Source organism: Astyanax mexicanus, chromosome 6, assembly GCF_023375975.1.
Source record: "Astyanax mexicanus isolate ESR-SI-001 chromosome 6, AstMex3_surface, whole genome shotgun sequence".
NCBI classification, from domain to species: domain Eukaryota; kingdom Metazoa; phylum Chordata; class Actinopteri; order Characiformes; family Acestrorhamphidae; genus Astyanax; species Astyanax mexicanus.
Window position 1 is genome coordinate 44,306,945 of NC_064413.1, and position 23,530 is coordinate 44,330,474.

General features: G+C 37.6%; 1 protein-coding gene across 4 annotated transcripts in view; it reads left to right on the forward strand.

Annotated features, from left to right (window-relative positions):
• Positions 1 to 14,272: 14,272 nt before the first annotated feature.
• LOC103045308 (E3 ubiquitin-protein ligase HECW1) overlaps positions 14,273 to 23,530 on the forward strand; it is a 143,902-nt gene continuing 134,644 nt past the window's right edge. For all 4 annotated transcript variants that reach the window (XM_022673432.2, XM_049480419.1, XM_022673431.2 and 1 more), the window contains exon 1: positions 14,273 to 14,445. Coding sequence is in view for 2 of the 4 variants with exons in the window: in XM_022673431.2 (XP_022529152.2) it covers positions 14,416 to 14,445 (30 nt within the window). In the remaining 2 variants the exon portion in view is untranslated. The remainder of the gene's footprint in view (positions 14,446 to 23,530) is intronic.

Genomic DNA, 23,530 nt, shown 5'->3' on the forward strand with positions numbered 1-23,530 from the left:
TCTATTTATACAGCCGTGATGTAACAGCCCATTTGGATGACGATGTTGAGATGCACTCGTGGTTTTTGAAACAAAATAAGTGAGCCCGCACTGATCTGGCGGCAGATGTGAGCAAGACAAAAAATCTTTTGCATCACCATGAGGCTCTTATCGAGGGGAAGATGGAGTTGGGAGGTTTTGGGGGGTGTTGAGGGGTCTGTTGGTTGGGAGGGGGTTCGTACAGGGTGACTCACAAAATGCCATAGACGTGTAATTGGCCGTGCATGTTCAAATGAATACCCACACTGCCCTCTAGAGGGCTGTGATTGATACCAGTTGGAGTGCAGCCATCAAGGTTGCTGTTGGATACTAACGACAGCAAGTGAACGCTCTGCACCGCCTGCTGTCATGGTGCGGGCACCCAGAGTGTTTGCACCTCAGCTGCAAAGCAGACAGACTCCACTATACGCCCTGTAGCTTCTCCAAACACAACACATTCAGGCCTCCCCTGCTCTCCTGCCTGGCAGGATCCAACATCCAGCAGCTCAGCCTGCTAGACGGTAATAATCTGACTCCAGCTTGTGATGTTAAACCAGTGAAAGAAAGGAAGGGAGAAAGAAAAGATAGAAGGCAGAGAAAGATGTGAAAAAGAAAACACCATAATGTTTTCATCTTCATAATCCCATCCCTCCCACCCTACTATGATAACACCACACTTTCCGGGGCAGTTCACCAGTGTGCTGACACTCATGAATACCAACACACAAATTGCGCGCTGTGAAAGGCTAATGACGGTCATCCACTGTAATTTTCTGCACTCAACGCCGAGGGAAGATGTGGAGCGGGACTTGTAGTGCTACAATCATGGAGTGCCATTATGATCCCACAAGTAAGCTCATGACTATCTTTGGCTTAATGTGTTCCATCAAACTCTACGCCCCATTTTCTGCTGAAGGTTACGGGGAGATTTCTCTCTCCGCCGTGCATGCATGATCCTCCAATTCACTAAATCAGTTGAAGCAGTGCAGCAGGAGCAAGTCTAGGACATCATAACTCAACAGTGCCCCCCTCTGTCTCTTTTATTGGAATATCATGAAGTGACACATTGCTTCCTACATGGTGGGCTATCTATATACATTTTTCAGTGCTGAGCAGCTATAGTATGTGACCTTTAAAACAGACAGATGTTTTCCAATAGCCTATGACCAATGCTTTATTAAAATGACTTAACTGGATTATTTATTGCATGCTTATTATCAATGGAAGGACAGTAACAGTAAATATCTCTAGTGCCCATATAAAGATTGAACAAAGAGGCCTACAGCCTTACAATATGGTTCCTGGTGTGACGTCCAAAAGATTTCATAGGATTTCATCCTTTAATACAGAATCAATATCAAACAATAATAGAGTTAAGACTGCTTCCACCTTTATCTGAGTGCCAAATAACTGTAACAGCTAAGTATGCCCACTAGAGGTCTATGTCAGCCTGTGTTTTAAAGTTACACTGTATCTGCTCTGAACATATGAGTATAAAGTTTGTACCTAATACTTGAATGCTTGTTTAATGATTAGTATTTATTTAGTTTTAACTAGGTTGTAGGGACAATGCCAGATTATGTGTCTACCTAAGTTGAAGTAACTCACTTGGAACTCTATGAAAAAGGGAAAATCAATGAAAAAAAGACTAATACTGTAGGGTATACACTATATATCATCGCTGTCCACTGAAAAAAAAGTGTCTCAAAAAAAGCAACTTTACAGGAGAACGAAAAAACCTGCTAAACTTTCAATAGACGTTAGTGTAAATTTTTATTTTATTTTTGGTACAGTGTAAGGGAAAGTTTGTTCCTATTGTCTAGTATACGGTGTCCGAGAAAGCCCAACGCAGTGCAAATTGAAAAGCGCTGCAAAAGCACAAAACACATCCATCAAAATTACAACACAGGCGCAGCAAATAGAAAAACGCGCTGCAAATAGAAAAACGCGCTGCAAATAGAACCACAACACAACGGAAGTGAGTCACAACACAACGGAATTTTCCCGGGGGACCTTAAAAGATGCTGTACCAGCTAAGCTGCGTCTTCAGTAACGTCTCGGACTTCACTATGTGTACAAAGGACAATAAGTGGCAAACAAGGCGTTTTGTGAAGCAGAACTTTTAATAATATGCACACAACCGTGGTAATCACAGGTAATAAACATAACTTACTTTTCAGAAGCTTGTTTGCCACTTATTGTCCTTTGTATACAGCTGGTACAGCATCTTTTAAGGTCCCCCGGGAAAATTCCGTTGTGTTGTGACTCACTTCCATTGTGTTGTGGTTGTATTTGCAGCGCGTTTTTCTATTTGCAGCGCGTTTTTCTTTTTGCAGCGCGTTTTTCTATTTGCTGCGCCTGTGTTGTAATTTTGATGGATGTGTTTTGTGCTTTTGCAGCGCTTTTCAATTTGCACTGCGTTGGACTTTCACCGTACTAGTAAACTAAAAAGCAACAAAAATTGAGATACCTGTTTTTTATTGGACAGTGTCGATATTAATCTTAGTAGTGTGGATTCGGTAGGTTGGTACAGTGAGTATAAGTATTACCATAATAACTCTGGATGGGTTTCTAAAAGCTTCTTAGCACAAAGATGATTCTGAACTGGTTGAGTGAGCATCATACTGAGCTCTCTCTCTCTTTCTCTCTCTCTCTTTCTCTCTCTCTCTCTCTCTCTCTCTCTCTCTATCTTGCAATACTAAGATGCTTTGGAAAACTGGGCCTGGCTTGCTGATAAAGCCATGCTTTGCCAACATACATCACTGTAAATTCTTCTGCATCCAACACCACAGCACTTGTATCATTATCCACCATTTTCTTTTATTACGTTTTGAGACATAAGTAGCTTCACCCTTTCTGTTTCACATTGCATTGCACAATGATAGTGTCCATCTTCACTTCACCCTTCCCTACAAAATGACTATTTCTAAGTATGCATGGTGAATATTTGAGTACACTCAATTTGTCAGTTTTTCCATACTATAATTTTAAAAAATAAGCTGGGTTACTAATTATCATGCAGCTGAGATGCATACCACTTTGTAGCAAGCAATGTAACCAATCCATCTTTTTTCCTCTTCTTCCTGGCTAGAGTCTATCCAGAATTGGGCTTTGATCACTTCAACAGAGACTCTGTAAAAAGTATTCTCATTCACTACTCACGTAGAAGTATAGGTACTAGGGCTTAAAATACTACTGTAGAAGTTGAAGTATCAACTAAAGCTTTTTACTCAAGTAAAAGTACTGGTTTCAAAACTACTTAAAGTATAAAAGTCAAAGTAATGTAAGGAGAAAAATGCCATTAAGCACAAGAGCCTGTAGTGCACTACCCCCTCCCCAAAATAAAATTGTCCATAGCCATAATGACTATAATGTTATATAAAAATTGTAATGTTGAAAAATGTGGGATGTACTAGGCTCCCTGTTTCATCTGCCTACAATATATGTATTTTAGTATAGAATGTAAATATATTGAAGAAGCTTAGTTGGACATTTTGCCCAATTTCTCTTGAGTCTCTGCACGGATCGTCTTCATACTAGGCTACAAACGTCTGCTATGTTCTTGCTGGAGGGACGTGTGCAGGTGTGATGGATCACAGTATAAACCAATAGGGTGTCGGAATGGCATAAGTTTATACTTCTCTACATCCAATCACAATCAGATTCATCTGGATGAAGAGATTTATCTGGATAGGGTTTTTTTAACGAAGCTGGAATAAAAAAAAATGAACGAGGCTATTTTTAAAATGTAAGGAGAAGAAAGTTCAGATAATTGTGGGAAAATGTAAGAAGTAGAAGTAAGAAGTCATCTGAAAAAATAATTACTCCAGTAAAGTATAGCTAACCAACATATCTACTTAAGTAATGTAACAAAGTATTTGTACTTACTTACGTGACACCTTACAAACAACCAAACTCATAGAATGAAATGTTGAAAAGCTCATATTATCTATATATACAAGACAGGTGAATTACGTTCTCAAAAGAGCAGGTTTTTGTGTAGGCTGTTATTCTGGTCTAAAATTATCCTCTCTTAAACTTAATGGAACTCTGGAGTAGGAGTTAGCAGCTCCCTATGTGGGTTTAAAATGGGCTTTTTTATTTTTGTACTATGTGCTTTTGTCTTTTCTTTTCTTTTTTTTACTTACCAAGCATCCCCTCATGGATTTGGCTGTTTCTTTTGTCATATTTATAAACAAGCTGGTCAGTATACTTACTCATTCATTGCTCTTCTTATTCACTTCTTCCCGGTGGGTTCAGACCCTATCCAGAACAGAGGTACCACACACATATTGATTCATGTTTCACCCTCAGTATGATTATATTGTAATTATCATGATAAATGACATCCCAGTATGCTTTTCTAACAATAATGGGTATTGTCTGTACTTCTGCAATGCAGACATGCAACTGTGTGTTTAATTAGTACTGCTTAATGTCACGACTGGCTCTAGGCCGTGACAAATGAATGGAAGACACACAGAGTTTAAATGGCAAAAAATATACATTTAATGAAGAAATTAGAAAAAGGTTCATGTCGAGACATTTATAAACAAAAAGGCGGCCCAAAGAAAATCTACGTATCAACAAAAAACAACTAAAGCATAATGTCAAACAGAACCAAACCAAGCAGGCCCAGAAAACTGAGCTGCCTGCAGCAAACAGAACAAAAGAAAGGCCTCCCGCAGCACACCTACACAGGTGCATATATTGATTAGGTCTGTAGCCCCATCCCCTAACACCCAATCAGGGGACAGGCACATCACATTGATTTAATTTATTGCAGTTTGTAAAATATATTGGAAGAAACTATAAGTCAGAGCACACGGAATGGCAAGTGACATGCTGACTGGTTTATTTCACGTTATGCCCAAAACACACCCATGATTAATTAAGAGAATTAATACATGACTTTTGTGCGTTTCGAGCCGCGCAAGTTATATTTTTTGTTTCCAAACAAAATTCCAAACACACACTGACATGCCCTAAATCAAGCTTCGCCGCACACGATTGAATGCTTGCCTATAGATCACTAAAACATGGCCCGGTGTGTCTCTTTTTTGTTTCTCCTGGTCTTTTGAATGGAAAAGTGGTGCGCTGTGAATAGATAGACATTATCATTAGTGTTCAGCAGTTATGTGCTATTGCCTAAAATGTGACATAATTTTAAATGATTTGTGAAAAACAGTAAACAATTTAACAAGAGCTAAAAAAACACAATCCATTTACGTAAAGAGAGCATTCATCCTTATATGGCCCATATATATTGCGAACCATATTGCAGCCTCCGATGTATAGGCCATAATTAAGCTTAACGAAACATGCACTTGCTGCTGATATCGCAGCCTGAGCAGACTGCAGTGAATACGAGGAGCATGCAGATGCAGTACGCTCCAAAAGACATTTTCCCATGATCAATAATTCATGAGAAATATGTAAGAGCAGATGTTATTCTGTGAGGAAATGTCCTTGTTGTCCCTGAAATATGTATGATCGGGTTGGGGAGGAATGAAATATGCAGAAGGACTGTGGAAATAATCCAGTGCACTTACAGACAAGAAAGACATCCATCACAGTGCGGATATTTCCATAAATGCCTCAAAATGTTAAGAAAAAATGACACCCACTCCGACAGAACAGCTTTTCTGAGATAGATTCCTGACAGCCCATCTAGCATGTTATGCCTCAGGATGTGCTCCGACTGTTTCTGTTATTGTGATGCCATTTCTTTTAATACATCACCGATTACAGTGTCTGTGTGTGACAATTAATCATATGTAACATTGCTGAAACATATTGTGGCAGTGCAGAGTAAAAAGGGAAGGTTAGGAGCACTTAGGGAGCTCCCAGCATGCTCAGGGGTAGCCCTCTATCTGTTGTTGGTGTTGTTTAGGTGGGGGTTGTGTTGTTGTACAGGGTTATATGTGTTTATGTGCTTATTTGTGATTGTTTAATGTAGAAGTATTTGTGGTGGAGCATTGTTCACCCAACTGGTGTTGGGGTGCATGGTGAAAATGGGTCTCTATCAGTGCATTGCCATTTTAAGAGTGAGCCACTAAGCACTGGTAATGGTATTTTCTATTCTTCTCATGGTTCTGATAGAGATACTGGATGATACTTTGACTTGACTTAATGACTTTTCCCCAGTAACGCTACAATATGGCAAATATGGCAAAACCCTAAATACATTATATTAAAGCTAAACACTTCACAATTCATCAAGCCTTGGCCTTCATACATACAAGCGATTGAAGGTCCTTTTTTTACACCCACATGATGAAGAATTGAAGAACAGAAGACTGTAGTTTTCCAAATTATCAGTCAATTTTGTCCTTTTGATCACAATTTATTGCACTTTGCTCTGCTTTCAGCCCCCCCTCCTCCCGTTCCCTGTCCCACGCCTTCGTTGCTTGGAACCCCCCAGGTGCGGCAAGACGGGTCCGTGAGCGCGCCGGATTAATGGCGGGTTGCCGGATGGCTGCTTGTCTGGACTGGACTCTATCTCTACCACCCCTTAACCCACATGTTGCCAGAACTGTCTATTGTCTGTGTATTGCATATGTGCTGAGGTTTTTTTATGGTCCCATACTGTGCTTCCTTAGGAGCACAGTATGGGGTATGCTGTTTTTTTCTCCTCTCCTTTCCCATTGTACCCCTCTTAATTTCCTATTCTCTGTCTTCCTGTCATGTAACCCCCCCCCCCCCCCCCCCCTTTTGTGGACAGGTTGATGGTTAATTTGACCAGTCTCTGTACTTGTACTGTGGCTGTGTGACAATAAAGCTTGATTGATTGATTGATTGATTTACACCTCCAGAACATCCTTACATTTAAATTGGTTAAATCAGTTGACAGAGCCTGTTAAATAGATTTTATATATTCCCGTTATGCTTTTCTAAAATATCTCCTGAATTTATAGTTGGAGAGTCAGTTAATTCATGATTTTTGGGCATGTTCCAGATAAAATAAGGCCATATGTTATCAATCATAATTACAGCAGCAGAGGCTAGTCAAAGCTTGCAGCCGAATTCTGAGATCTCAATCAATCAAACGTTTCATAGAAGGAACAGTTGTGTAATCTAAGAATATACTCTGTCCTGTAATACTGTATTATTGTATAATGATAAACAGTAAAGTGCTGTGACTTTAGAAAAGAACATGTAATATAAGTACATAACTGTATCTTACTCTCAGAAAGAAAATGAATGTAATTGATAAAAGTCGTTTTGTATCTTTTAAAATGTAACACATAATGGAACTGGAATCAATTGAACTATCTTAGACATTTTATTTATTTATTTTACATTTACCACATTTAGCTAACATTTTTATCTATTATTCCTATTATTCCTCCTATTAGGTGGACCAATATAGTGTTAGGAGTTTTGCCCAGGGACTCTTACTGGTGTAGCACAGCAGTAAGACCTGGAACTAAACCCCAGTCTCCCACATGGTAGCTCATTGGCAGGAAGTGGTGATGTTATCCACTGCACCATCATGACATTACAAAATAATACAAATCTGGTAGCTGTTCACTATAATATATTTTATATTGACTTCCAACTGTGAAGTTTTCCTTTTTTAGATACAAAGTTGTGTGAGAACAAAAATATATTGCTTTTTAATTTTTTTTATTGTATTCTATGATAAGATGCTAACCCTATTAACTCATATTATGAATTAATACAATTGTTTGTTTATTAAAATTATTAATTTGATTATTCAAAATCAGCCAGTTGCTTTTACACCACTTTAGTGAGTTCCCTGTTATGGACAGATTAAGAACATTTGTGCAAAGATTTATGTGGACTGAGGTGGCAGATTAATATCACAGGATTTTACAAAAAATATATAGCAACACAAATATTATGTGTATTGAAAACTATGCAGTTTTTTTTACTCGTGCAGCTCCACCAAAGATACATAGTGCAGTAGCAGTGATAGAGATGCTGTTGACCTTATTACAGTCAGTGGAGAATCATAATGATTCTGAAGCTGTTATATTATAATATACTACTACATAATGTTGCTTTATCCCATTAGGCTTTACAGTATAGTACAGTTTAATATCACTGTCTTCTTTATTTGTTTACTGCATTGTATGTTTGGGTCGTTATCCCACCATCCCACAACATTCCTCTGCCTGTTAAGACTAAATATTCGGGCACCCCTGGAATAGACCTTGCTGTGAGTCATGAGCTTTTGTTACGATTCTTATCGTGCCTTATTAGTGCAGATGTGATTAGATTTCTTGTGATTCATTTTGTAATTAGTTAGCCTGGCCTCCAGGGGGACGGAAAAGCTGAGGTTCACCTCATTGGCATGGAGAGAGGAAAACAAACCAATCATGACTTGATCAAATGTGCCTTGATTTGAGGTTAATTTGCCCTTATTTACTGTGCAAATCTGATTAAAATGATTACAGTGCTTAAATACACACACAAGCACATAGTCTAAGCAAGGATTCAGCAACAGACAAACAGACAGACATGGCATTAAGGTATTAAACAAAAGTATTTATTCTGTTTTAACTGGAGTAATTGTAACTAGGGCAAAGTTTCCACTAGATTTTGGAGCATTGCTGTGAGGATTTGATTGCATTTAGCAACACAAGCTACTGAGGTCAGGATGTTGGATGATCACCACTCAACCTCATCCAAAACTCCTCAACTCGTTCCAAAAATCCTGGATGAAGCATAATCATTATAACTGTCTTTGCCTCCTGACTTACACATTTAACTTAACTTGAAATTAAATGAATAAAATCATAAACTGTAATTGTAGGGGTTTTGTGCACATTGCAAGTATTGTGATATTGCATTTTGCAATTCTGTATCGATTCTCAAAATCACAGTATTAATTTGTAATTCTTAGTTTAGATGTAAAGATTGGTGGCAGACAGTGGTTTATTTAATGTAGTGTTTAAACTGACTACTAGATAGCAGTGATGTGTTGCGTTGATAGATCTCACTGTTCTGATTGGATAAAAAGTTAACTTTTCTTTTACCCATCTTATATAAATATGATATAATATGACTGTTTCCCTCCAAATAATAGATAGATAGAATATAGATAGTATATTTTTCTTTTTTCCCCAGTTTTTTCCCCAGTAACGCTACAATATGGCAAATATGGCAAAACCCTAAATACATTATATTAAAGCTAAACACTTCACAATTCATCAAGCCTTGGCCTTCATACATACAAGCGATTGAAGGTCCTTTTTTTACACCCACATGATGAAGAATTGAAGAACAGAAGACTGTAGTTTTCCAAATTATCAGTCAATTTTGTCCTTTTGATCACAATTTATTGCACTTTGCTCTGCTTTCAGCCCCCCCTCCTCCCGTTCCCTGTCCCACGCCTTCGTTGCTTGGAACCCCCCAGGTGCGGCAAGACGGGTCCGTGAGCGCGCCGGATTAATGGCGGGTTGCCGGATGGCTGCTTGTCTGGACTGGACTCTATCTCTACCACCCCTTAACCCACATGTTGCCAGAACTGTCTATTGTCTGTGTATTGCATATGTGCTGAGGTTTTTTTATGGTCCCATACTGTGCTTCCTTAGGAGCACAGTATGGGGTATGCTGTTTTTTTCTCCTCTCCTTTCCCATTGTACCCCTCTTAATTTCCTATTCTCTGTCTTCCTGTCATGTAACCCCCCCCCCCCCCCCCCCCCCTTTTGTGGACAGGTTGATGGTTAATTTGACCAGTCTCTGTACTTGTACTGTGGCTGTGTGACAATAAAGCTTGATTGATTGATTGATTGATTTACACCTCCAGAACATCCTTACATTTAAATTGGTTAAATCAGTTGACAGAGCCTGTTAAATAGATTTTATATATTCCCGTTATGCTTTTCTAAAATATCTCCTGAATTTATAGTTGGAGAGTCAGTTAATTCATGATTTTTGGGCATGTTCCAGATAAAATAAGGCCATATGTTATCAATCATAATTACAGCAGCAGAGGCTAGTCAAAGCTTGCAGCCGAATTCTGAGATCTCAATCAATCAAACGTTTCATAGAAGGAACAGTTGTGTAATCTAAGAATATACTCTGTCCTGTAATACTGTATTATTGTATAATGATAAACAGTAAAGTGCTGTGACTTTAGAAAAGAACATGTAATATAAGTACATAACTGTATCTTACTCTCAGAAAGAAAATGAATGTAATTGATAAAAGTCGTTTTGTATCTTTTAAAATGTAACACATAATGGAACTGGAATCAATTGAACTATCTTAGACATTTTATTTATTTATTTTACATTTACCACATTTAGCTAACATTTTTATCTATTATTCCTATTATTCCTCCTATTAGGTGGACCAATATAGTGTTAGGAGTTTTGCCCAGGGACTCTTACTGGTGTAGCACAGCAGTAAGACCTGGAACTAAACCCCAGTCTCCCACATGGTAGCTCATTGGCAGGAAGTGGTGATGTTATCCACTGCACCATCATGACATTACAAAATAATACAAATCTGGTAGCTGTTCACTATAATATATTTTATATTGACTTCCAACTGTGAAGTTTTCCTTTTTTAGATACAAAGTTGTGTGAGAACAAAAATATATTGCTTTTTAATTTTTTTTATTGTATTCTATGATAAGATGCTAACCCTATTAACTCATATTATGAATTAATACAATTGTTTGTTTATTAAAATTATTAATTTGATTATTCAAAATCAGCCAGTTGCTTTTACACCACTTTAGTGAGTTCCCTGTTATGGACAGATTAAGAACATTTGTGCAAAGATTTATGTGGACTGAGGTGGCAGATTAATATCACAGGATTTTACAAAAAATATATAGCAACACAAATATTATGTGTATTGAAAACTATGCAGTTTTTTTTACTCGTGCAGCTCCACCAAAGATACATAGTGCAGTAGCAGTGATAGAGATGCTGTTGACCTTATTACAGTCAGTGGAGAATCATAATGATTCTGAAGCTGTTATATTATAATATACTACTACATAATGTTGCTTTATCCCATTAGGCTTTACAGTATAGTACAGTTTAATATCACTGTCTTCTTTATTTGTTTACTGCATTGTATGTTTGGGTCGTTATCCCACCATCCCACAACATTCCTCTGCCTGTTAAGACTAAATATTCGGGCACCCCTGGAATAGACCTTGCTGTGAGTCATGAGCTTTTGTTACGATTCTTATCGTGCCTTATTAGTGCAGATGTGATTAGATTTCTTGTGATTCATTTTGTAATTAGTTAGCCTGGCCTCCAGGGGGACGGAAAAGCTGAGGTTCACCTCATTGGCATGGAGAGAGGAAAACAAACCAATCATGACTTGATCAAATGTGCCTTGATTTGAGGTTAATTTGCCCTTATTTACTGTGCAAATCTGATTAAAATGATTACAGTGCTTAAATACACACACAAGCACATAGTCTAAGCAAGGATTCAGCAACAGACAAACAGACAGACATGGCATTAAGGTATTAAACAAAAGTATTTATTCTGTTTTAACTGGAGTAATTGTAACTAGGGCAAAGTTTCCACTAGATTTTGGAGCATTGCTGTGAGGATTTGATTGCATTTAGCAACACAAGCTACTGAGGTCAGGATGTTGGATGATCACCACTCAACCTCATCCAAAACTCCTCAACTCGTTCCAAAAATCCTGGATGAAGCATAATCATTATAACTGTCTTTGCCTCCTGACTTACACATTTAACTTAACTTGAAATTAAATGAATAAAATCATAAACTGTAATTGTAGGGGTTTTGTGCACATTGCAAGTATTGTGATATTGCATTTTGCAATTCTGTATCGATTCTCAAAATCACAGTATTAATTTGTAATTCTTAGTTTAGATGTAAAGATTGGTGGCAGACAGTGGTTTATTTAATGTAGTGTTTAAACTGACTACTAGATAGCAGTGATGTGTTGCGTTGATAGATCTCACTGTTCTGATTGGATAAAAAGTTAACTTTTCTTTTACCCATCTTATATAAATATGATATAATATGACTGTTTCCCTCCAAATAATAGATAGATAGAATATAGATAGTATATTTTTCTTTTGTTTTAGTAACTGTCTCTACTGTCCAGGGCAAATGTTCCACTAGGTTTTAGAACATTGCTGTGAGAATTTGATTACTGACTGCCCACCTGTCTGACATGATACTGATGGATGTTGGACCCTCAGGCTCTCATGTCGCCTGTCCGGCCAGACTGGAAGTTTCTGAAGTCAGCTCTTCTCCATCCACCACCCACCACAGATCAGCTGCTCATCGTCCATCTCACTCTATAAGCCATTAGTGGCGCTGCTATACTCCCGAATATATAAAACCTATGTGGATGTACAAAATACTTTTTAAACTTTAATTTAAAAGCTGTTTGACCAGTGGTAGGATGGTCCCCCCTTAAATGTGAGTCTTGGTCCTCCCAAGGTTTCTTCCTCCTCCTGCAGCTCTGAGGGAGTTTTTCCTTGCCTCCGCGCTCACTGGGGGTTCTGTAATATGTAATTTCTATGTTTAATCTTTTGCCTGACACTTTGTCCTGTGATCACGTTTCTGTAAAGCTGCTTTGTGCCAACACCAGTTGTAAAAAGCTCTATACAAATAAATGTGATTTGATGATTTGATTTGATTGCATTTAGCAAGGCAAGCTAGTGAGGTCAGGATGTTGGCTGATCACCATCCAACGTCATCCCCAACTAATCCTGAAAGTTCTTAATGGAACACCATCATTCCAGCATCACAGCTCAATGCTGGGGGGATTTGTGGACAACACAAAATGGACATCCATGCATCTCAGTCCAAAGTTTGTTCTGGTTTTCTGCAGTCTACCCTTAGTCTCCCTGGAAAGACTTTAAAACTCTTTTCTTCTAATTTCTTGGTGACTGTTCAGTTCAGCTTCAAGATCAGTTGAGGTCACACACTGGAGTCAAGAGACAAGGCCTGGCTTGTAGTCAATGTTCCAGTTCATTCCATAGGTGTTGGATGGGGGTGAGGTTAAAGCTCTGCAGCACAAAGCCATTAAGAATTATGAAACAGTTAATGATCCTCCCCAAACCACTGCCAAACACACAGTTCTCTAAGATATTATTGCATTATAATTTGCCAGGTCTATCTATCTATCTATCTATCTATCTATCTATCTATCTATCTATCTATCTATCTATCTATCTATCTATCTATCTATCTATCTATCTATCTATCTATCTATCTGTCTGTCTGTCTGTCTGTCTGTCTGTCTGTCTGTCTGTCTGTCTGTCTGTCTGTCTGTCTGTCTGTCTGTCTATCTCTCAGTCTGAACTGCTAGATGATGAGGCATGATTCATCTCTTCTGAAAACGTGTTTCCTGCTATACCAGTGTTGTTTTGACTTTTACAGGCAGCACTTGGGCTTGTGAGCAGCTGCTTGTGCTGAGGCAGCTTGTAACCCAGCAATACATCCTTCAGCACTGCGGTCCCACTTTGTGAGATTATGTGGCTTACTACTGTTTTGTGCATTGCCAAAAACACTGTTAGATAAAGATTGGGTTTTACCAAGACCAGTTTGTTAATCATATACCAGTGTTTTATGGCAAATCCAAATAAAAAAAGTAGAATTCAGTTGATAACAAAACATCCAAACATGAAAACACATCCACACATAGGAGTTGAACAGTATTGTGGTTTAATCGTAATATTGAGAGAATCTCTTAGTTTCATCTCAGTGTTTAATAAAGATAGTATGTGATGAAACCCAAATATTTGTGATGTGCTGAGTGAAATTCATCCAGATAGAAAGGTTTATAACTTCCTAATTGCACATGTGTTGCTTCATAGTTTTAAAGTCTTCAATATTAATCTACATTAAATGTTAATCAATGTAAAAGGGATGTGTCCACGCTTTGACTGGTACTGTATATAGGGGTGGATACATAGACATTTGAATGATTTTTCCATGTTAATTATATATAAATATATATAATTAATATATTTATTCTATATTTATTCTGTAAAAAAAAAAAATTCTCTTTCAAAAACATGTTTTTTATTATTATTTTAAAATGTTATTATTGGTGTTAGTCGATTACCTACCTGTGTTCATCCTAAGCGCTGATTGGCTGGGAGTTTGCATTTACAAGCGGCCTGCCCATTGACGGATTAGTTTAGAGCTCTCAGCCAATCAGAGCACCGGAGGGGCGGTCCTTGTTAACCAATCTCAGAGTGAGGTGGGCGGGGCCTGGCGGAATACGGGTGTGATTTGTGGTTCTCGGCTGGTCTCGGCGGGTCTGGGCTGAGAGCGGGCAGATGTTGATGGAGCCGCGGCTGGTGAGCGTCGAGGAGCCGGCAGGAGCGCGCGAGTGAAGATGGGGGTGATGGAGGCGCAGAGCCGCGGATAGGATGGACGCTCGTTTGTGGGGATTATTATTATTATTATGATTCACAGGCAGGTGCTGTTCTCTCAGGTAGGTCTCAGCCTGGACGCTGTGTCCGTCTTCTGTTTATTTTATGTGTGTTTAAAAAGCTGAGGGGTTTAGCTTAAAACTGAGCGAGAGTCAGGTTGGGGACACTGATAATAAACGTCAGGCTGAGGTGATGGAAACGTCTGGCAGGACGTGTGGTTGGATATACGTGTGAAAGTTTGTGTCCCGTTGGTCCTTACGTCCTTCTCCCTGAGCTCACCTAGCTCTCCTTCAGCACTGCGTTACTGTTCATCTCTGCTTCACTGTATAACAGACATGATACATCACATAAATATCACGATATTTGAGCACAATAACCACTTTACGATACACGATATTTATTGCGATATTTATTATATTACCAGCTGCTGCAAATTCCTTATACCTACTATTCAAATACTGTCCTATACTGAGTACAGTGATTATCCTGCTGAAATAAACATTAACAACATGGTCAAGCTGGTTAAACTACAGGGCTGCAATGATTAGTCAATATAATCGACAATATTGATTAATTAAAATTGTGGATTACAAATTTTATTGTCGACTAATTGTTAATTTGTAACAGTCAAACACAAAAGATTACATATTTACTCACTAAATATCAGAACAACAACATCTAGACATTTAAGTGTGTTTTAATTCTCAGTTTTAGCTGTTTCTACTGTTTTTAGAGGTGGAAAACATGGCAGAAATAATCGTTGACTACCACAATATTCATCAGTTGCAGCCCTATTTAACTATAGCTGACAATCTGATTTTGACCAGTACTGGGTGTGTTTTGGTTGAGTGACAGACATGATACTTCAATAATATATCACAATATTAAAAAAAGAAAATTCCCCATTTTTTCCAATTTAGCTAGTCCAATTGTCTCACCCATTAAGCTGCTGCTTGGCTGCTACTCAGCTGTATATCCCCCATCACTAGTGATGCCACAACACAAGGAGGGTGAAGACTAGCACATGGAGGGCAACGATTCAGTTCCGATCAGCTCACAGACACCTTGTGGTGATCAACATCACCCTAGGAGAGATCAACACCACCCATAGAGAGCAAGGCCAACTGTGATCTCTCAGGTTCTGGCGGCTGATGACAAGCTGCATGACCAGGATTCAAACCAGCAATCTCTCGATCGAAATGGCAGCGCTTTAGACTGCTGGACCACTTGGTACCCACCCTTTGTTGAGATATTTGATGCATGAAAAAAATGCATCAGTTTCTGCAAATCCCTATTAACTTCAAATACTCTCCAATACTGAGTATTTTTTTCTGTGCTGAAATAAACAACAACAACAACAACAACATGGTCAAGCTGGTTAAAGTAGCTGGCAATCTTTGATTTTGACCAGCACTGGGTGTGTTTTGTTTGAGTAACAGACTTGATACATCAAAGATATATCCCATTATATAAAAAAATAAAAATAAAGATATTTATTGAGATATCTGATGCATAGAGAAAATACTTCAGCTTCTGCAAATCCCTAATAACTACTATTCAAATACTTTCCTACACTGAGTACAATGATTTCTGTGCTGAAGTAAACAACATGATCAGGCTGATTAAAATAATTGATAAGCATAGGTTTTGACCAGCATTAGGTGTGTTTTCCAGCTGCTAAATTTGACTTATAGTCCCACCTGTAATAGCATGCAGATATTTAAGTGCAGATGTTTAGTAGAGCTCCTATATCTTATAGCAGTTTTAAGCTAATGCCATTGTTTATTTTAAGTATTTAATTTCCCAAAAATGTAGAAAGGAAAAAAAAAACATTTTTATTGAAAATTGTGGGAGGCAACACATGGAATATTAGTGATGACTAATTTAGTGTCTTAATCATCTACTTCACATATTTTACAAAACAAGAAGAGCTTTGAAATCAGATGAATGATTGAAAACAGTTGCTGTAAAGCAGCTAAATGTTATAGCAAGCAAATCACAGATTGGGAATTCCCTTGCTTTAGATTTACTCCCTGGAAATTCAATGTTGAACTGAATCACATTCAGGCAGAGAAATCACCCAACTGTACTGAACACTGGCTCTTCAGGAGCAGAGAACACCCCCCTACTGTGTGAGCTGTGGAGCAGAATGCAGAATGTTATTAACCAGTTCTGTACTTTACCTGCACCTTGGGCTGTAGAGCAGATCGTTTACCATTTTATGTGCCTGACCTGTTCTGAAGTGCTTTGAACACACATGAAGGCTCTACTGTGCTTTCAGCAAGCTAAGCCCTTTCCCACTTTATTGACCTTTACCGTATCGACGGACACACTGAGTGCACTTCACCTCCAAATGTTAGAGTCATGCAGTATGCCCCTGCCTTTACACTGTATCATGTTACTGACATTGGAATAAGCTATGTCATGAAATATCTAACATTTCGCACCTTTAGGCAAAGCTTTTTCTCCACCCAAACCTATCCACCTCCATAAACAGAAACACATGATGTTTAGTGAATGGATTAGCTAATTATCAGGGGCTTCATTAGCTGAGTCAGGAGCGTAAGAGCTGAGGATGCACTAGATTGTTTATTGCTGTGGCTGTCTGTGGTTTTGTAGTTGGAGAACACTGCTTTAGTTTATAGCATAGTCACATGAAGTTTCCTGCACATTTTGGTCTCCTGACTTAAAAAAAACATTTGATGTTACCCATTAGTTAGCTTCCAGGTTTGGTAGATGATGTGTAAAGCAGGGACAACATCATACAATTTATGCACACATGTACTTTTAGACAAATAATATGAAAGATAGCTTCAAATTATTAAGTTATTTAAAGCAACAATCCGTAAGTTGAGTGTAATCGCACAGAGCATGTGGAAAAGTACTTTTAATGCAGGTTAATGTAAATAAATTGCTGTGTAAAATTTAAGCTTTAAGTTTAAGGATATTGTTTTGTTCATTTAGGAAATAGTGTCAAAGTGTAGTACATTGATTACATAGAACTACATCGACTACATTGATGGTTGTGCGTTAATTTAGAATATTGTGTCCCATCCCAACTCAGAAACTCTTTTAGAAGAGTCAGTGTAAAGAAACTTTTAAAGACCTAAAGCATTTAAATTGAGGTGCATCAACAAACTACACAAGAATGTTCACTCTGCTTATTGCTCAGATCTGTCTGGGGTTGGGAGCAAAAAAGTAAATACAGGAAGAAGCTACTGAGTTCTGAAGTAGTGTATATTTCTGTCCATTATAACGTGGAGCAATGGCAGAAATTACATTTGTTATATCTGTGGTACTTATCTGCATAATGCACCAGGTTTAACTGCACCTGAACTCCTGTTTAGGTCAATCTTGTAGGGTACAGCTGACAACTGGGTTGGACCATTCTAATTATCTCTATGTATTCGAGATCAAATCAGGACCACAATCTCTAAAGGGTCTCTGAAATGCAGTTGTTTTATTCTCTGATTATCTGATTTTGATTACAGTATACAAACCTGCCCAAACAAAATGAACCAGAGTCCAATTTAACCAGACTATAAAAGTACAGATGAGAAAAAGCCTTTAGTGTTATTCCTTTATTGACACACCCAGTTCAACTCAGGATTTGTTTATTGGCTGAGTAATTGGACCAGATATTTGAGGGAAAGCAAGAAAACTACTGGTGAAAGATGTGCAAGAGTCTAAGTTCTAGGCTTAACCTAATTTTAAGGAGATGGATACCTTAATAATCTTCAGTGTTACTTGATTCTGAAATAAACACAATAAGGAACTCATAATGAATTCTACCATATCTTGTGGTATCATGTGGTGTGAGTAGTAACATTTGTGAATGTCATATGCATAAAAAATAAAACCAGTGTACATTTTATACAATGTATATTATGGCCATGCTCAGTTTTTTGTCAGTTCTATGTGTAACATTTCATCAGTATGTGCATAGTATTTACTGTATTTGTGGACTAAACAAAAAAAGCAATGAGGCCTACATGATGATGGCACTACAAGCTCAGTTCACATGAGTAGGCTTGACATGAGTCTGTTTATTGAAATTGATTACGCATTATAATGTCACAACACTGCCTTTTGGCTGCAGGTTACGACAGCTACAATATCAATTCCTCCAAATGTACGGAAATTATCTCCAGCAACCAACCAGTGAGAGATTAATGTCCTGGGTCATTGGAAATATGACACTTGCTATAAGAAGAGTATTTAAAGTAGTTATTTATGTATGGATAGGTTTGAGTTTGTAGACAGGTTAATTACTTAATAGAGAGATGATGTAATGAATAAATCCCAGGAGAAGCTGCAGGTCAGTGGTGTGGTGGCTTTGGCTTTTGGTGAAGGGGTCAGAGGGTCAGTTGCCAGACTGTCTCTGTACATGCTGCTTTAATTAGGCTTTCTGCTGCTGAAGCTACAGTGAGAACAAATATAAGGAGATTGTTATTTTTACAAATGATGCTTTTCCAGTGCCAAAAATACGTTAAATTACTATATGCCTTTGTATCATTAAATGAGCCTGTTTACAACCCTGTTATTTTCCTCAGAATAAAATTTAAATGTGTGCATCAGTGACAGCTCTCAGAAGCCTTTTTATGACAATATGCTGTCCCAGAAATCATTGAAATAAACAATATTATTGTTATTGTAAGGCAAAATAATGCCACTGATATAATAATGATTTAAATGCATGATAATGAAATTACACACTTTTAAGGATAATTAACTTCTAGCTGATAATATTTTAGGAGTTTGGGAATTTTGTTTGTATGGAAGAGCAGTTACTGATGCATTAGTCATAGTGTGACGAGCTAAAGGATCAAAGTTTATTTGTATGTTAATAAACAATAAAGGAAACACAATAGATTATAATGAGGTCACCAGAAATAATTGAGTTTATGTTTTTGTTAAGTTGACAGGCCTAGTTATGTTTAAAACAGAAGCTCCCATTCTGCAGATACTGGTTTAGTCATGGCACCTGATCATGTAGCAACTTATATTCCCATAACTAACAGCGTCTGAAGGTGATGATCTGCTCTCTAGTATCAACAACACTACTTTACAAATTTGTCATTGTGTTCTACCATAAACCCAGCTTTGACCAGGGCTCCACCTACTGCCCTGGGTTTATCTCAGTTTTTATTGGAAAAATATAAGGAGTCAAGACTGTTACATAACAGTTTAAAGATTTGATTTTTTAATATGCCCTGTGTCCAGTGACTCTTCTGGTTATGTTGGCTTTACTTTGAAAAGAGAACTCTAAATGATTGAGATTGATGCAGCGATTTGATTTGTACATTAAATACTTTTCAAATATTTCAGTAGACGTTATTTGTATATTGTCACTGACTGACATGAGTGTTGAATTAATTTTACATTTGTTAGGGGCATCTTGTCAGAGTTCACATCAATATCAGAATTATACAGTATTAACACATATTAAGAAATATATTTTGGGTTGGCGCCGAGTGGTTCAGCGATCTAAAGCAATGCCACTATGATCAGGAGATCGCTGGTTCGAGTGCTGGTCATGCAGCTTGCTATCAGCTGACAGAGCCCTAAAAGAGCACATTTGAGCTTGCTCTCTCTGGGTAGGTACAGTAGATGGAGCTCTTTCCCCTCATCACTCCTAGGGTGATGTCGATCAGCACAAGGCGTCTGTGAGCTGATGTATCAGAACCGAGTCGCTGCGCTTTCCTTCGAGTGCGCTGTTATGCCACTCAGCAATTTTGCATCAGCAGCGGTTTGAAAAGAAACGGTGGCTGAGTTGTGTTGGGGTATATACGGCTGAATAGCTAAATTGGGGAAAATGGGAGAAAATGTGAAATAGGCCATAGTAAGAAACATATTGAAATATATATTTTTTTATCCAGCCCTGGGGCATTCTTGGCAATTTTTTGGAGGCTTTTATAATCATATTAATATTGATATTAAATTGTTTAAACTGAAATTAACAAATACTGTATATTGTGATTTAAATTTTAACCAAGATTTATGTTAATCTAAAAACTACCCTCTCGACACTAGACTCAGTCAAAAATTTGAGTTGTATTCTGAGAGCAATCACTGTGTTTCTGTAAACTATCACTACACTGTTTGTGCAGTAAAAACTAGGTTTAGCTAGAGCTCTGGCGAGGCATTGTGTAGACTGTGTGAAGTAATGAAGGTCGTTTATCTTTTTAGAAAGCTCCAAACATAACAGGGAGAAAGGAAGATTGCCAGAGGCACAGCATGATAACCTCATAAGAACTTCTTATGAGAGGCGTTGACCTATATACACGGCGGTCCTCTGCACGCACGAACGCTGTCACGCATCGCTACGTTTTCCTCCTCTCCTCTGGAAGCACTCCAAACATGCTTGCTTCACATCATTTCTCTGTGTTTGCTGTGGCCTTTTCTTTTCTCTCTCTGTTCTCGTATGCTGGAGAATTGTTTAATGCTTCATTACCTCACTTACATGCAGTATAATATAGTAACAAGTCATACAGGCCTGTTATTCAATTTGAAAATCGTATTGTTTTATGTAAAGCCAGTTTAGATACATATGCAAGCAAAGTGGATGCACTGGCAATAACCTCTTCTTGTAACTGAGGATATTAGAAAGAATCCAGCCTGACCCTTCTTCTGCCTGGGGTACAGATTAGGGGTGGGCAATATTATATCGTATACAATATATCGTGACACAGAAATATCGTGATATTAAAAATTCATATCGTGATAATAGAGATGTTCTGACTTAAAAGTAGTTTATTATTTACTGTGAAGCTTTAGGTGTATTTATTGTTTAATGGTACCACTTTAAAATAAGACTACCTTTATAAAGGGTTTATAAATGGTTTACAATTAGTTTATTAATGGTTACTAATTAGGTTGTAAATGCCTTAAAAATTAATTATTGCATTAATAATCAGTTATAACACCTATATAGAAAGGGCAACAATATAGAAGGCTGTGGGTTCACTATTTGGCAAACAACAGGTCATTCTTGCCCTTTCTATGCATGTGTTATAACTGATTATTAATTTTTAAGGCATTTACAACCTAATTAGTCTTATTTCAAAGTGGTACCTGTTTAATTGTTTTAGTTTGCAGTTTATATGCATGCACTAATATTTTTGGCTGCATTATATTATTTTATGCTATATTATTTATTTTGCCACATTATGATTATGCTGTTATACTATTATACTATATTCCTGAAATTAATAAATTATTTTTCTGTTTTCCTATATCGCCAAGTATATCGTTATCGCGAAAATACCCTGAAATATCGTTATATTATTTTAGAGCCATATCGCCCACCCCTAGTTACGATGGTGTTAGCAGTGTATAATATCATATTATTCTAGTGATTTTAGAGGTGATTTTATATTAATAGTTTAAAAAGTAACAGCAAGTATTACATGCAGTCTGTATTACACTAAATATCAGATATCAAAGCAAGCGTTCTTTGTTCTTGGTTGTGTGTGAATCTGTACCACAGCTACTGAACCCCAGGGCACAGCATCATAAGCACCCGTCTTTGCTATTCTCTGCTAAAAAGCCTTGTAAAAAATTCATAGGAGAAGAGTCTCTAACACAGAATGCACGATTTTATCCCAGTAAAGACAAAGCCAGGTCCTGCCACCATATGGCTATGTTGGAAGAGCTCTCTGCAGGTGGTGATATGTTGATGTGGAAAGATCAGATTTGCTCATATTAGGTGAAGTCATGGCCTGCTTGATTGAGCGTGATAAGATGATCTGATCTATAGCTGGAGGGAACGACCGTTAAAGGAGGCGTGTGCACAGCTTTAGATTTCACTGGATTAAAATGTGAGGCTGTTGCTGCTCTTCTTTTGATCTTCTATAGGTAAGAAATGGTTTTATGTTGGTCAGTTTCAGGAAGAATTTAAAATTACATATTATACATATTATACATATTTTACAGATAATTTGGATGTGCATTTTTGTAATGAATAAGCATTTTTTTGCATTTTCTGGTGTAGATATTTATTTTATATTTCCACTTTTAAGGTGCCTTAGAATGCATTTATATGTTAGGTTATTCTTCCACGGTATCAGTCACAAATTTGGAAGCACTTTAAATTCTGTAGTTTTTTTTTTTTTTTTTTGGTAAACAAAAGAAAAAAGATTTATATTTTAGATCCTTCAAATTAGCACCACTTGTTTAAATGCCAGCTTTGCTTATCTTGGCTGGATTGTCACCTAAAATGGCTTTCAGTTAACAGCTGTGCTGAACTTTTCAAGAGTTAATTGCTTAAATTCCTTGTCCTCTTAATGTGTTTGTGAGCATCAGTTGTAAAGTTGTGAAGAGGTAGAGTTGATATACAGTGAATAGCTCTATATGAGTAATGTTCTCATCCATATTATAGCAAGAACTACTCAACTAAGTAAAGAAACACAATTGAAAAGACTGTCAATAACGTTTTGATGAAACTGGCTCTAATCAGGATCAAGACCAAAAGTCAGTTACATTTGTTGAACAGGATAAGTTCATCAGATTTACCAGCCTCACAAACCACAAGTTAACAGCACCCCAGATAAGGGCACCTAAATGAGTACTTTGGGTTGTTTGAACACTGTTAAGTTACTACATGATTCTTTATGTGTTCCTTCATCGTTTGGGAAACTTTTTTTTGTTGGCTCGTTATTAACCTTTTTAAAGAATTTATCAAATTTGATCTGTCCTTTTTAGGTTAATGGAGGAAACAAAGAGTTGTGGTCAAGAGGTTTTGTTTGCATAGGAACCTGTATTAGTTTTAGCCTAACTTGTAGAGTCTGGAGAGGATGAGCTGCTCTCCAGTATCAACAATGCAAAATCACGCAGAATTTGCAGATGTGTTCAACCATAGCTCAAGCTGTGGCGATGGCTTTCACTAATAGCCTAAAGGGGGTGTGTCTGGTTTGTGGTCAGGAACATTTCAGTCAAGACTGTTACATAACAGTTTTGAGATTGTGGAACCGTCCAGTGTTCTGAAGTCATTGTCAGCTTTTACTTCTTTGCAAGCTTTGTCTAGTAAACCTTTTGGAATTGGTGAGTGGAATTAATAACTTAGCTATGGTAAATAGAGTTGTCCATGCAATTGTCCTATTTATGAGTATTTTTCATATTCAAGCACTGCATAAGGTCTGCTATCAT